General features: G+C 50.0%; 1 protein-coding gene across 2 annotated transcripts; it reads right to left on the bottom strand.

Annotated features, from left to right (window-relative positions):
- Positions 1 to 315: 315 nt before the first annotated feature.
- Positions 316 to 12,210, bottom strand: mllt1a (MLLT1 super elongation complex subunit a). Of its 2 annotated transcripts, none has more exons than XM_057037678.1 (12): positions 12,061 to 12,210; positions 8,480 to 8,660; positions 8,146 to 8,228; positions 7,514 to 7,657; positions 7,199 to 7,324; positions 6,148 to 6,777; positions 5,909 to 5,999; positions 5,710 to 5,821; positions 5,459 to 5,558; positions 4,855 to 4,932; positions 4,534 to 4,605; positions 316 to 4,451 (listed from the first exon to the last, which is right to left on the bottom strand). In XM_057037678.1, the coding sequence occupies exons 1-12, from the start codon at positions 12,070 to 12,072 to the stop codon at positions 4,323 to 4,325; spliced, it is 1,758 nt and encodes a 585-aa protein (XP_056893658.1). In that variant the 5' UTR covers positions 12,073 to 12,210; the 3' UTR covers positions 316 to 4,322. The 2 variants fall into 2 exon arrangements, with proteins under 2 accessions (XP_056893658.1, XP_056893659.1); XM_057037679.1 differs by having other exon boundaries at positions 4,864 to 4,932.
- Between the last annotated feature and the right edge of the window lie 1,133 nt (positions 12,211 to 13,343).

Raw genomic sequence — 13,343 nt, 5'->3', positions numbered from 1 at the left:
ATGACAAGTCCTTCATGGAACACAAATTCATTGCGATCGGTTAAAATAACTTGACGGGCTTAAATAAAATCAAATATGCCCGAATTTGAAGACACTTGAGGTCTGACGACTGAAATTCCTTCGCCCCTGAGCGGCCGCACATCACATTTTATTGATCCGCCTCATCAAATAGTCCCTTCCCTTGCCGTGACACTTACTGGATGGATGGTCATTGCATCACGCCGCTCGTCCTTTTCACCATCACGTGACCTGCACGTGACCTCTGGACGACCCGGGCCGGGTCACACTCGGGCTCACAGACGGGACGCATGCGTGAACAGTACTTAATGACTTTATTATTAATATGATTTCAAAATAAAAAATAACATTAAAAGAACACGTTTTGTCCTTAACTTGCATCGTATGGCCACATGGTGGCATCGTAATGCCAAGTTTTGTTCCTTTTCATTTTCAAAAATACCAAATTGTTCTGAAATCCAGTTCGTTTGTTCTCATTTGTAGCTCCGCTGGAACACAGTTGAGGGTTCACTCTTCCTTTTTGACCCAGTTTTAAAAAAATAAAATCAAATCTTGACAGACGCAGGGACTGATCCCAACGGCACGTGCCCCCCCCCCCCCCCCTCAATTTGCTCCAGAGTCTAAAGCCCCCCCTGAGTTGAACTGCTCTTCTCTAGCAGAAACACCTCACAGGAAGAAGGGTCACAGATGAAAACAACGGTTGAAGATGGTCCGTGCTCGTCACGATCAGCAAGAGTTTGTGTTCAGGGTGGACGGATGTAAAACATCACCGTTGCCATGGAGAAAGAGGCCATTGAAGTCAAAGGACTGATCTCAGATCAATAGACCTGATCTGATCTACATGTGTGGGGGGGGGGAAATGAACTCAGAATTAATTCCAGTGCCAGGAGCTCTATGAAAAACTCCCATTTTCCTATGATGTGTTTCAGACTCAAGACAATAAAATCAGGAGAAAAATCACGAAACGACTCCGAACAAACAACGTAATAGTTCCCTGAACCAAAATATGGACGCTGGTCGTCGTCATTCTGGCCCAGTTCCTCCTACTGGAAGCAGCGGGTGCCACCGCGTACGGGTCGTCCAGTACATCGCCTCCAACACCAGCTTCAGTCAACAGAATCCTGACACACGCAAACAACCCGGGAACGTTCCCCGACAACGTTTTCAGCCTGGAATCGATCCGATGGGACATTGAATATAGCAACATATCATGCCAGAGTAGACAATTAAATAAGGAAAAACAAACAATAGTTGGCAAAGAAAAAACTCAATTCATATCGTATTGCATGTAAATATTGTATAAAATCCTTAAAAATACAGTTTAGGTAACTACTTAAGTACTGAAGTCATCACAGCCAAAAGTGCAGAGATCCATAAATAAAACGTTGACTGGACAGAGAGAGGGACTCGACCCCAGTCCCTCCGTAGCCCCCCCCTCCACCGCCACAGCAAGGAACTGAGTGAACGTCTGGTCAAAGGGCAGAGTTCACGACCCTTTCCCGAACAGATCGGAGGCAGGGGAGGGTTTTTTTTTTGTTTGTTTGTTTTTTTATAAAAGAAAATGAAATAAACCTCCCGTTGCTGACAAACGCACAGTTCAGTCTCGGTATTTACGGCCTGGAATTCTGCTGACAGGCACACCTGGAGGGTGGGAGCAGGAAAGATGCAAGGGAGGGGGGGGCGGGTTTCAGGGCACGTAAGGTGGCGTCGATCCTGGTTTTACTTGGGCGGGCTTAAAACACAAAAACACAAACCGAGGAGTGCGTTCACAGTTGGCTGAGCCAGACAGGAGAGACGCGTTAAAGCTATCAAAACGTCAGAATAACACTGATGCAGAAAGAAGACGTGGGGGGGTGGGGGGTGGGGTGGAGGGGGCGCCGGGGGCCACGCGTCTGGGGCCTGAACCAAGCAGCAAAAACCAACGACAAGGGAAACGGGTCTGGAAAACTGACTCAGTTTAACGTACGACTGTTGGCGCGAGAGACGACGTCAGTGCAGCAGGTGAAAGGTCACGACCCCCCCCCCCCCCGCGAGAGGTTACAGCAAAGACGAGCTTGTACAGTAAATCACAATATTTACAGATATTTACATCAGTCTGAGCAAATATTTACAGTAATGCGCTTCATTCAGGTGTGATAACATCAGGTCCTTTCGCACGGCGGGGGGGCACAATTAGCGCTTCCTCCCGTTCACACCGCAGGAACAAGGATGCAAGGGTACGAACGGAGAAGATTCGGCCAGAAAAAACCATCCTGTGGGTACAAGAATACTGTTGTGGAACTCTCATCCAGCAAATCCACCTGTGATTAAAGGCTACTTAACTGTCTGGCCTGGGGCTAACGACGCGTTAGCGTGTTGCTAAGGGCAACAGTAGGTTGTGTTGAAATGAGCCAGCTTTCTGAGACCCGTCACTGCTGAACCTGCTGCGATTCAGCCCCCAGTCACATCATTTCCTACATTAATTGGAGGGAGGAACCAAAAAACATAAGCATCTCCTTCAGCTTCTTCTTTTTTTTTTTTTTTTGTAAGTGCCTGGAAGCAACTAAAATCAATTCCTCGTCCCTCCGCTCAAAACAGCAGACGGGCGAAGCGACCGGGACCAGAGCTAACTGATGGGGGGGCCTAACACACACCTCCTGCAGAAGGTCGGAAAGTTGTAAAACCGTGACTGTAGGTGAAAAATGATGGTACTGATAAAAAGGCAACAGCCGACAAAGACACAGAGGTGAGGACCTACGAGGACAATACTGGAGTTTCTCAAAATTCACACTTTTTTTTTGGGCGGGGGAGTGTTCCCGATTTGTGTGACCATGGCTAACAGAGCATACACCCCCCCTCCTCCTCTCACTCACCCACACACACACACAATGCAGGTCACAGAAGAAGGCACTAGAGAGGGGCTGTTGCAAGCCGTAGAAAAGTAAAAGCAATATACATTCATCGCTTACAGGTCAGCTTCATCCAAATCTGGGAATAAATACATAATATGCACTTGTAGAAAAATAAAATGTAAAAAAGCATGGCCCCTAATTTTCAACATTTTTGGATTCTGGGAGAAAGGTATGGCTACTTTTTCACGGCTTTTGTTTTCTTTTCCTATCCCCCCCCCACCCCCCCTCGCAGCCACTCTGAAGGCGAATTTGGGAGCAACCACGAGCAGTCGAGCCCTTTCATGCGCGCCAGTATGGGAGCTGGGGGGAGGGGGGGGGGGGGTCCGGTGGGAAGTGTAGCTGTTGGTAGGAGGTCAAGGCTCAGCTTTCAGTGCGAGGAAGTGTTGGGGGGGGGGGGGGTTTAAAAGAACGCGTTTCAGGAAAGAAAAAAAAAATAGCATTCAAGACAGACACACTCATGTACGCACACACACACACACACACGACTCAGCGTCATGTCATGTAGTGTCTAAGTGTAACCAGACGTGTGCTAATCAACACGCTTGAAAACGACCCCTTTCACTCATCAGCCTTGGATATTTAAGGACCTGACGGCGACTCGCTGTGGCTCCGCCGGCTTCATCGAGCTCAGCCTACGACTGCGGACCGGGAGGTCGATACGTCTCGTAGCCGTTTACCGAGGGTTGGATATGGCTTAACTTTGAATCTAGGGCGAGTTCAAATGACTTCCGTTTGACGTTTTCTGTTGTTTCATGCTTTTGGGGGGGGGGGGGGGTGGGGGTCGGCTGTTCGAACTCGGAGAAGTCGGTAACCACAAAGGCAACATGTCCTCTGGAAAGTCCTCACATGCACACATACGCACGCCCCCGCACACACACGAGACGTCAGGAGAGAAATGAGCTCCAGCTGACACCGGGGGGGGGGGGGGGGGGGGGGGGGTGGGGGAGGGGGGGGGGGTGGTGGAGTGTCTGGGAGGAGTGTGCTCATGATGGGGGAGGAAGAGGAAGAAGAGGCGGAGGAGGAGGAGGGTATTGGCTTTGCAAAGGCGGGAGCCATATGAGTGCAGGAGGGTGAGGGGGGGGGTGTGGGGGTGCATTCCACAGCTCTGCACAGACAGACAAAAAAAAAAAAAAAACAACCAAAAAAAAAAAGAGAAAAGTGTAGTGAAAACTTGAACCAGTCAGCCATTGCTGCTCGTCCCCCCCCCACAGCTTCCTCCACAGCACCACCTGATGGCGCTGCATCTTCCTATGTGCTCGTCTTTGCTCCAGCGTCTCTCTCCGTGTGGTGGTCTCTGTAGGATCCAAGTCAAGCCTGCGAGACAGCTGCCACAGATGTGGCTGCTCGTCCCCTCCTTGACAAAAGAGGAGCCGCGGTGGCGCGTCTGCCCCCACCGGGGGTCCGGGCTTCCTGTCACGTGGCCGTGGCCTCCAGGTAGCTCTGTAGTTTGCGGACGGTGGACTCGTCCAGTGAAAACAGGTCGAAGTCGAAGGTGGTGTTGGTCACGTTGAAGTGGCCCGTCTCCTCGATCAGGTTGACGATCTGCGGGGGGAGAGACGGAGACGTTGGACACATCTCTGATGGCGCACGGGCCGTTTAGGCAGGCGGAGCCTCGAACGCTCACCTGCTGCAGGACGTTCCGCTCCCGCAGAGCCATCAGCCTGCGGTGGAGGTCCACCAGCTCTTCCGTGTAGGCCTGTGAAAGGTCAAAGGTCGACACGAATCTAAGCCAAGGGAAGACTCTCCGGACGTAGCAGATGCTCCACAATCATTAATCCTATTTATCAACAGGCATCGTGTCCACGGAAAGAAATTCCAGACGTCAACAACCGGGTTTCTGTTGGCACATCTGGATCACGTCCCCGCCACGCCGCCGTACTGATGCAGCGCGAACACAAACGCTGGGGGTGTGGGTGCGGGTTAAAGCAGAAAAAGGTTGATTTACCCTTCCTACCTTGTCGTATCCCTTCTTCAACACCTTCTCTGAGCGGAAGGAGGAATCTGGACTCTTTCTGCCCGAAACCTGCAGGAAACAGATTAAAGGAAAAAATAGGGAATTAGAGAAGCTGAGATTAACGGGGGCTTCAACCATATAACAGAGCTTCAACCGCCCCGGGGAGATACATTTTGGACCCAGGATATGTTCTTTATGGTTTCATAAGCTCACTTCTACCGCTGAACTGCTGCGTATCGATTGTTTGGGCTGTGAGATAAAAGGGGAGGGAAAAGTCTCATTAGCTGAAAGGGTTAACGCCACCTAGAGTCGGACGCCCCTCAGTCAATAAGTCAATAGTCTCGTGTGCGTGTAGACGTGGATAAGGACAATAGTCTGATGAAACGGAGCAGCTGAGCTGTGACTGTGTGCACGGGAACACCGGTGGCACTCGGGGGGGATGGGGGGTTGGAATAATCTGAATAAAAACCAGAAAGTAGCCCGTCGCCCCCTGACCGGGCCTGTAACAGTAAACGTCCAGCTGCAGGGTCCATTTCCTGTCACAGGTCCAGCGTGCGGCCAGAGCCGGAGGTGAACCGAGGTCTGCGTGACTCACTTTGTTATTAGAGGAGTTGTGTTTCTGCGGGGGTGGGGCAGGGTCTCGACTGGGGCTGTGCGAGCCATCGCTGCTGTCACTCTCACTGTCCAGGCTGAGTCTGATGGGGGGGCAGGATAAGGTCAGAGGTCAGACACAAACCAAGAGCATCGACATTTTCCAAAGGAGCGTTCTTATTTGATATAAAACGGCTCCAGTCTGGTAAAAGTTAAGAGTTTCGATTAAATGAAAGGAAATCGTGGGAAACGGACCGGGAGTCGCGGTTGGGGGGGTTGGTCTTGATGGGCGCCTCCTCCTCCGAGGTGCTGTCGTCATCATCCGACTCTTCGGACTGGATCTCCTCCACCATAGAGCGAAGAGGACCTGGGGGGCGACAGGACGTCAACAACCATAGTTCCAGAGACAAACCCACCACGTTCTGCTTGTCAGAGGGAGATGAAGAGACTCTACCTTGGCCTGGCTTCTGTCCAGGCTCAAAGTCTGAATCTGAACTGGAGTCAGAGCTGGAACTGGAATTTGAAGGGCTCGAAAGGGCCGACTGCTGCGCAAAACCACAAAAAAAAAATCAAAGAAATTGATTTTCTGGCATCGAGAACCACAGAATGTGTTTTATCAGTGCTCAAATGTTGACGTGGGCGTTGCTCTGCTCCATTGTGTCGCCATAATAAACAGCCACTTGTCTGAAATACCTCTGATTTGGACGAGGCTTCTTCCTCTGAGTTGGACTCCTCTGACTCTGCGAGCTTCTTGGGCTCTTTCGGCTCCTGAGTGTCATTTTTGCCCTTGGCACAGCGACCTTTATCCTTGGGGGGCTTCTTGTCGGGGTAGGCCTGGCTGACTGCAGACGAAGAGGAAACGCGAGGAGACGTTCCTGTGAAGGCTCCGCCTGTCGCCCCCTTTGGCCCCTCTGAGCTGCCCTTTTTCTGCTTCTTTGCACTTGGTTTGGGAGACTCGACGGTGGCGGGTCGTTTCCCCAGGGCTTTACACTCCGCTGGCCCTCCTCCCCCACCACCCCCTGTGGTCCCTGCCCCCCCTCCTTTGGGGGACATGCCCTCCATCTTTGATTCCTTCAGGGTCAGCTTAGGCTCCTTGAAGGCAGCCTTGGGTAGCACCTTCACTTCCTCTTTCACTTTGATCTCCGACGGCTTCTTTGAAGACGAGGAAGAGGAGGGGTCGCGACTCTTGCCCCCCCCATCTCTGTCGTCTTTCGACGTGGCTTTGCTCTCAGAGTCTTTCCTGGGGCGTTCGCGGTGCTCCTTGGTCAGCTTGTGCGGTTTGGGTCCTTTACTGCTGCCACCACTTCCTTCTTTGCTGGGTTCCTGGAACGATGAACCCACACAAGAAAGGGTTTGAAACGAGTCAGAAACGGCTTTCATCACCTCTAAGAGGAGCACGTGCACGGCCGGGGAGCGCACCATGCCTGCTCCACTCTGTGAAAGGCTAATAAAAATAAAGACAAACAATAACGGAAACTGTTGGGACGTGTTTCCAATTTTCTCTGCCTCCCTCCTGGCAGATCGGCTATCTGAGCAACCCTGCATACATTTGCACAAGCATCTGGTGATGATTACGGCTCTGAACCAGCCTATTCTTCAAACTGCCCTGCCGTAATTAAAAGCAAATAATAAAAACTAAAAATCAATGACACTGAGGAGGTTGTGACAGTTCTACTTAAGTTAAAAAAGCGCTCCGAGTGGACGGTGGCACCGGCGGGACAACTACGGTGGAACTCTAACCCACCTTTGATACATGAGAAGTCTTGGTCTTCTTGGGGTCAGAGAAGGCAGAAAGGGGGATGGTGGGCAGCATCGGGTAATCAGGGCTGGGCCTCGACACAGCTTCGGCCCCCTCCGGCACCACTAATATCTGAAACGGAGCCATTAAAATCTTCAGCACACACCCCCTTTTATTCACCCCTCAAGTGGAACTTTAACAGCAAACATTAATGAAGAAGCTTCTTAGCATTGACTGGACCCAGAAACGGAAGCATAGCAGCACGTTGCTCTTGGCTACAGTCTCGTCGGATCAGTCAGTGGCTGTGTCACGTGCCCTCACCCCTCCGGCTTTGATCAGTTTTCTTCTGAACTCTTTGGTGGGGTTGTTGAAGGTGAGCTTCTCACAGCGCAAGTGGTTGACTGGGGGGTTTCCCTCCAAGTTAAGGAAGAGGTCGTAGTTGAAGCACACTTTTCTGGGCTCCTCCTGGAGAAAGAAGAAACACAATTATAACACACACACACAAAGTAGCCGGGAAGAACAGAGGGGACAAACTGGAGCTGCTGGTGCATTCCCAGGACCAGCTATGGAGGAAGTGCAGAGACATCCTGATGTTTTCCCCACTAAGATACCTTATACACACATAAATACTGACTGCTGATGTTAAGACTCCTATTCTGAAGCATTTTATTCAGCTTCTTGAATGACTTATCATCTATTTAAAGGTTAACTACACATAAGAGAAGGAGCTGGAGCTGATGATAACCTAATATGCACAGAGCATCTATACAGTACATCCCCTTTATGACATGAGAGTTAACAAGACCTTATATTATTGATGTTGGTGGCTTCACAACACAAACAGTCTAATTGCAACATGTAAACCATACTGAAGATTTGCTTTAGTCCCTCTCAAATTAGCCATGAATGGACTAATTGCACCACACACGGTAATTGCCCTCCGTCTGCCTCACCTTGTTCTTGAAGTAAACTTCTATGGGCATGAGGAAGCCCGCGTAGCCCGACTCCTCCACTTTGTACGGCGGCTCCTTGCACACTGCACACAAAAGCAATTACAACAGCGTTATCGCTGCGATCAAGGAAAGGTCAGACGCCGCACAAGGCCACGCTGCAACAATGATTAATATGTTCAAACATTAATGAAGCCGCACAATGTAACACAATGTTTTAAGGAAAAGTACGACTTTACTGCCTTTATAGCTGCACCACGAAATCACTCCGATACGCTGCAAGCAGAATCTCCAAAGAGGAGCCGGGTCACACGTCTTTAGCTCATCGCCCTCTCACCTCTTTTGGGTTTGGGGAAGCTCTCGTGAAGGCGGAAGACAACCTTGTCTACAAAGTGCTGGATGTCGCCGGTCTCTGGACCTCTGACAAACACCATCCAGTCATGCGTGAAGCCTTCTGATGTAACTTTCTTCCTTAACTGGGCTCTGTGGCCAAGCTCCAGCTTCACTTGCACTGTACACTGATCAGAGGGGCAGATACAGAAAAAAGGTGGTTAAAATACTGTTTATGGCAAAAAAGCACACACAAGCTTGAGAGTTAGTGAGCAACATCACAGCTAAGCTCCATCCTGTCTAAATCCAAGAAGTGACCTTCAAATGATTGTTTATTAACACTTGAAATATTGTAGAATTGTTTTTTTTAATTTTCTAATTGGAGGGATTGATCAGGCTTATAAATTAATTCACAAAAGGACCTTTAATAAACCCCACGCCTCTATTTTGGACGTGTTAAATGGATGAGAGCCACTGGGAACAGACACAAAGCTGGACTGGTGTGGAGATGTTCTCTGTGGAATGGGAGTGATTAGATCCCCGAGCAGACACATCTCAAACTGTTTACAGGAGGGGGGGGGGGCGGCATTGCTGGCCCATGCCTCTCTGCCAAGAACAATGACAGCGATGGGACAGAGCTGGTGTTGCCTGGCATAGCGAGCCAAGTGAAGAGGCTATGGAGGAGGGTGGGGATGAAAGGGGACAGACGGGCACTTTAGATCAGTGAGGGGAAGACCGAAGAATGTGAGGATTTGGCCACACTGGAGTGGAGCTCGTGAGCAGAGGCTGGGTGGGAGGATTAGAGAGGGACTGGCAGGTTGCCCGGCAATTCTGTGGCAGTAGCCCTTAAAATCCAGACTGTGCCACACCCACACGCAGCAGCCGCGGAGCCCCTCCAATCACCAACGACGCCCTCCCCGTCGACTCGTCTGCCAAATCGGGAGCGAGATATGGACAGAGTGTAAAAAGAAATCAGCAAACATACCGGCCCAAAGTATCAGAAATGAATGGGATCGACCCAGCAAAATGGCAGCAACTAGCAAGTGATTTAACGAGGCTGCTGATTATTCCCTCAATTACACGGCACCGTTTTCAAACCGGCCACGTTCCACACCTGGATCTGTTAAACAGCACGTGAACCAAAATGGACTGAAACGATGACAAGATCAAAATGAGAAAACAAAATCATGGAGGATTTAAAAATGGCCCCGAGCTGATATACTGATGTTCCATTTGTCCACAGTGAAGTAAATTACTAACTGATTAAGTGAAATGCAGCGTTGTGGGTTGTTTTTTTTTAATCACGTGTCTCCATCAATCTCTTCACTTGGTAAAGCAAAAAAAAAAAAAAAAGGCTGCAGGACATCAGGCAATTTAAGAGGACTGTGGAAGAGGCAGGAGTATCACTATCAAAGTCTGCCATCAACACACGCCTTTGTGAACATCAAGAGCGCGTTTACAACAGGGGCCGAACGGCTGCAATTCCCGGACAGTAAAACCCCCCCAGGTTTGCTGCGCGACCACCACCTCTTCTTTTGTTTTAAATCCATTGTGAGGGTGAAGAACACCACGGCACTGTCCAAATACTTCTGGGATTGAATCAAAGGTGACCATGACTTCATCCGTTTGGCCAAATGTGTCTGGAATTCTGCTGATAAATGAAAGTAGAGTAGAGAGAGAGAAGATAGACGGAGGAGGAATCCACAGAGGACGTAAAAACACACTTTGGGGGGGATCCTTAATTGAATAATGTAAAACTGCCTGTAAATACATAAGTGGAAAACACGAGAGGTGGAACGTGCATCCTCCCTCTTCTTAAACAGGGTTCCGATTCAGAGGACTTGAGAAAACACACATTTCGCCAGACTCACTCGCTCCCACGAAAACAATGAACTCCCAGCTGACATGTAAATAACAACCCCTCGCGGCGCTGGCAATCGCTGGCAATTAATGAATGATTAAAAGGAAAAGTCGAAAACTTTCCCTGTGAGAGGGAGGGGAAAAAAAAAAAAAACCATTCTCGGCGGCAGCTGACACAGCTACGGGTTCCAGCTTAGTCACGCACGCCGACCCGTCTGTCTAAGAGATGAGTCGGAGAGATGAAGCAGCTCGCTTCTGCCGGGAAACGGTCGGACCCTGAGAGCCACGGGGGGAGTCACAAATAACACCGCCCGCGGCGCCCAAGGAAAACACGTGAGGATCGGAAACACGGGGGTTGGACGGCGATTACCAGGGGCCGAATGACCGCTCCGGCCACCGGCACGCCGTCCGTTACATACCAACCTCACAAAAAGATTAAGGAAGAAAAAAAAAGATCCCCAAGAACGCACGGCGAGATGTCCCCCGCCACCCGGCTGTGACGGATTCTGTCACATCAACCAGAAACTCGATGCACGTTTGGAGAGGTGTCGGCGCCGTCATCCGCGGGGACCCGCGCTAATAAAATAGCAGGCGTGCATCTGTTTAATGGGAGAAGAAAAGCGTTCACGTGGGACATGCCGAGGTCCATCACAGAGGTGGGAGAAATATTTCAACTTGGAGCAGTTGACTTCCAGTGGATGAACACACACAAATGCAATTAAAACTTCAAAAGCTCCAACCTTGAATGTGGAACCGTTCCAAGAAAGTGGCTGTGCTGCTTTCCAAGTGTGCGTGTGTGGGCGTGCGTGCGTGTGTGTCAGCCATGTGAATTGTAGTCTGGAATGAGCCGTGGCACTTTGACAAACATCCCCTGTAAAACACAACAGGCTCTTCTGCAGAAGGACGCCGGTTTAGGAGCTGCAGACTCCTCCGTGCAGCGTTATCAGAGAGGACGGAGGGGCCGAGGGTTCGGAGAGGGTTCGGAGGGGATGCAGGCTCGTCTTATCCAGGATTATTGGACACCATGATCACCCAACGCTTGTGCGGTCACCATGATTCAAGTTCAACGTTTGCCAACAAGGCTTTTCCACCATGTTACCTTGGGTTTTTTTTCTAATGATTACTTGATTAAAGTGTGGACCAGTAACGGAGGTTTATTAAGTAGGTTATGGGGGTCGGCGTTGCCTTGAAATTTTTTAAAATAAAAAGGTTTTCCGGCCGGTGGCACAGGAGACGACACCACCCCGCCTCTCCGGTCCAGCCTGGAGACGACCAGTCTTCTTCCCGGCGCATTGTAGCGGCTCCTTAGCCTTTAGCCAAAGGCCGACACACAGATGGGGGCACACCAGCTCGGTTTAGCAAGGCAAATATATCCAATCAAAGGGGTTGTATCCTGGTGAACAATGCGGTGCGTGCGCGTTTAAAATACACCCAAGCGAGCTAAAACCCGGGTGTAAAGCTCTTTGTGAGCCCGGCTGTGGCTACAGCTATGCAGCGGCACAGAATGGTGTAGTAGGCTGGAGCTAGCTAGCGGTAAATACCGATGTATGAGTGCCCAGCTAGCATAGCTCCGGAGCCAAACAACTACATTAGCAGCAGGAGCGTTTTTTTTCCTCTGGTTAGCAGAACCGAGGACTCATTCCAGCCTTGCCAGCGCATATCCCGCTGGCATTCCCCCACGTGGGAAAAGTTCGGATACGCTAAAGAGAAGCAAAAATCCATCCGTACCTGGTTCTCCATGTTTGTCTGGCCTCAGTGATTGTTGTATTTATTTACAGCGGCGTTTGCGGAGCGTCTCCCCAGCCTGTGCTCCTCATTGTGTGTCAATCCAGCCCAGAAGCGGAAGGCAGACGGCTCCCCTCCCCTTCCAGACGACCGCTGGCAGGCCACCAAAACAGAAAGCTCGCTCAGCCAATGGGGAGCCGAGAAAATTCAAGCGCCCTTAAAAGGAACCAATCAGAGCAGGAGAGGGGCGGGTCAGACGCCCGGCTGCAAATACAATTAAAGCATTTTCTTACGGTTTCCTCGAGTGACAGCGAGCCTGTCCCAATAGTTACAGCTCTGTTTCAATTGTAAAATGCACTATAGGCTAATTGATTAATCGGGCTTCGATCGGGTGGCTTTTAGTTCTGGTCAATGCAAAACCAATAACGCTATCAATCACCCTTATATTGGAACGTCTCTGCATCACGTGACTTATATCTATATTTAATTTGAAATTGCAAAACGCGTTGTCTTAAGTCATACTGTTTCATTGCGTGCGAGATTTTGCGTTGTAACGTTAGCCAGAACACATTTGTATCCCATTGTTCGTTTTGGTAAAACATTAAAAGAAGGATCTGAATAGATTTAAAGGAAGAGACGATCGAGAGGAAGACTTGAAGGGCCTTTTATGAAGAGAATCACCAAAAGAAAATGGAACTACTTTACACCACAGGGTGCCGGGCTGATCTTTCTAAGCCCCTGTCTCTAATGTCCATTTTAAAATGCGTCCTGTGAAAATCAAGCAGTGTGTTTTCTGATTGGAGACTTCTCTTTTATGGCGGAGTCCCGCTGCAGTCAAGTCTCCTGCGCTCAGACTTTGATGTGAGATTAGCGGGCCTCAGCTCTGGGACAGGAGGTCACCAGTCTCTCACTGGTGTGGTGCCTGCTTTTCTCCCTCTGCCTGCACAGACCGATGCAGCCTACCTCTCAGACAAGTCTCGGTCAAAGAAGTCCCACCTGGCTGTCAACGCAGGGGTGTCCCGCTTATATTCAGGCATCAACTTTTAAATCCTCCTATTCAGAATAGAGAGAGAGGAGGAAACACAAACTGAAGCCACGTCCCATACAGAGGACCGAGAGCAGAGTTATATCAGATTAGCTGTTTAAGAAATCAGAGTAACAGGATGCGGTCTGTGCGTCTTGGAACACCTACAGTCCAGCCTCATAATGTCTGTTTTCATTGAATGGTGGAGGGACATCAAGCTGAGGCTCATTACCAGCAACACCAGTGACGCTGAGGTGGACAG

Source organism: Takifugu flavidus, chromosome 7, assembly GCF_003711565.1.
Source record: "Takifugu flavidus isolate HTHZ2018 chromosome 7, ASM371156v2, whole genome shotgun sequence".
Lineage (NCBI taxonomy): Eukaryota > Metazoa > Chordata > Actinopteri > Tetraodontiformes > Tetraodontidae > Takifugu > Takifugu flavidus.
Note: the sequence above shows the minus strand (reverse complement) of the source record. Positions and strands in the feature narration are given on the sequence as shown.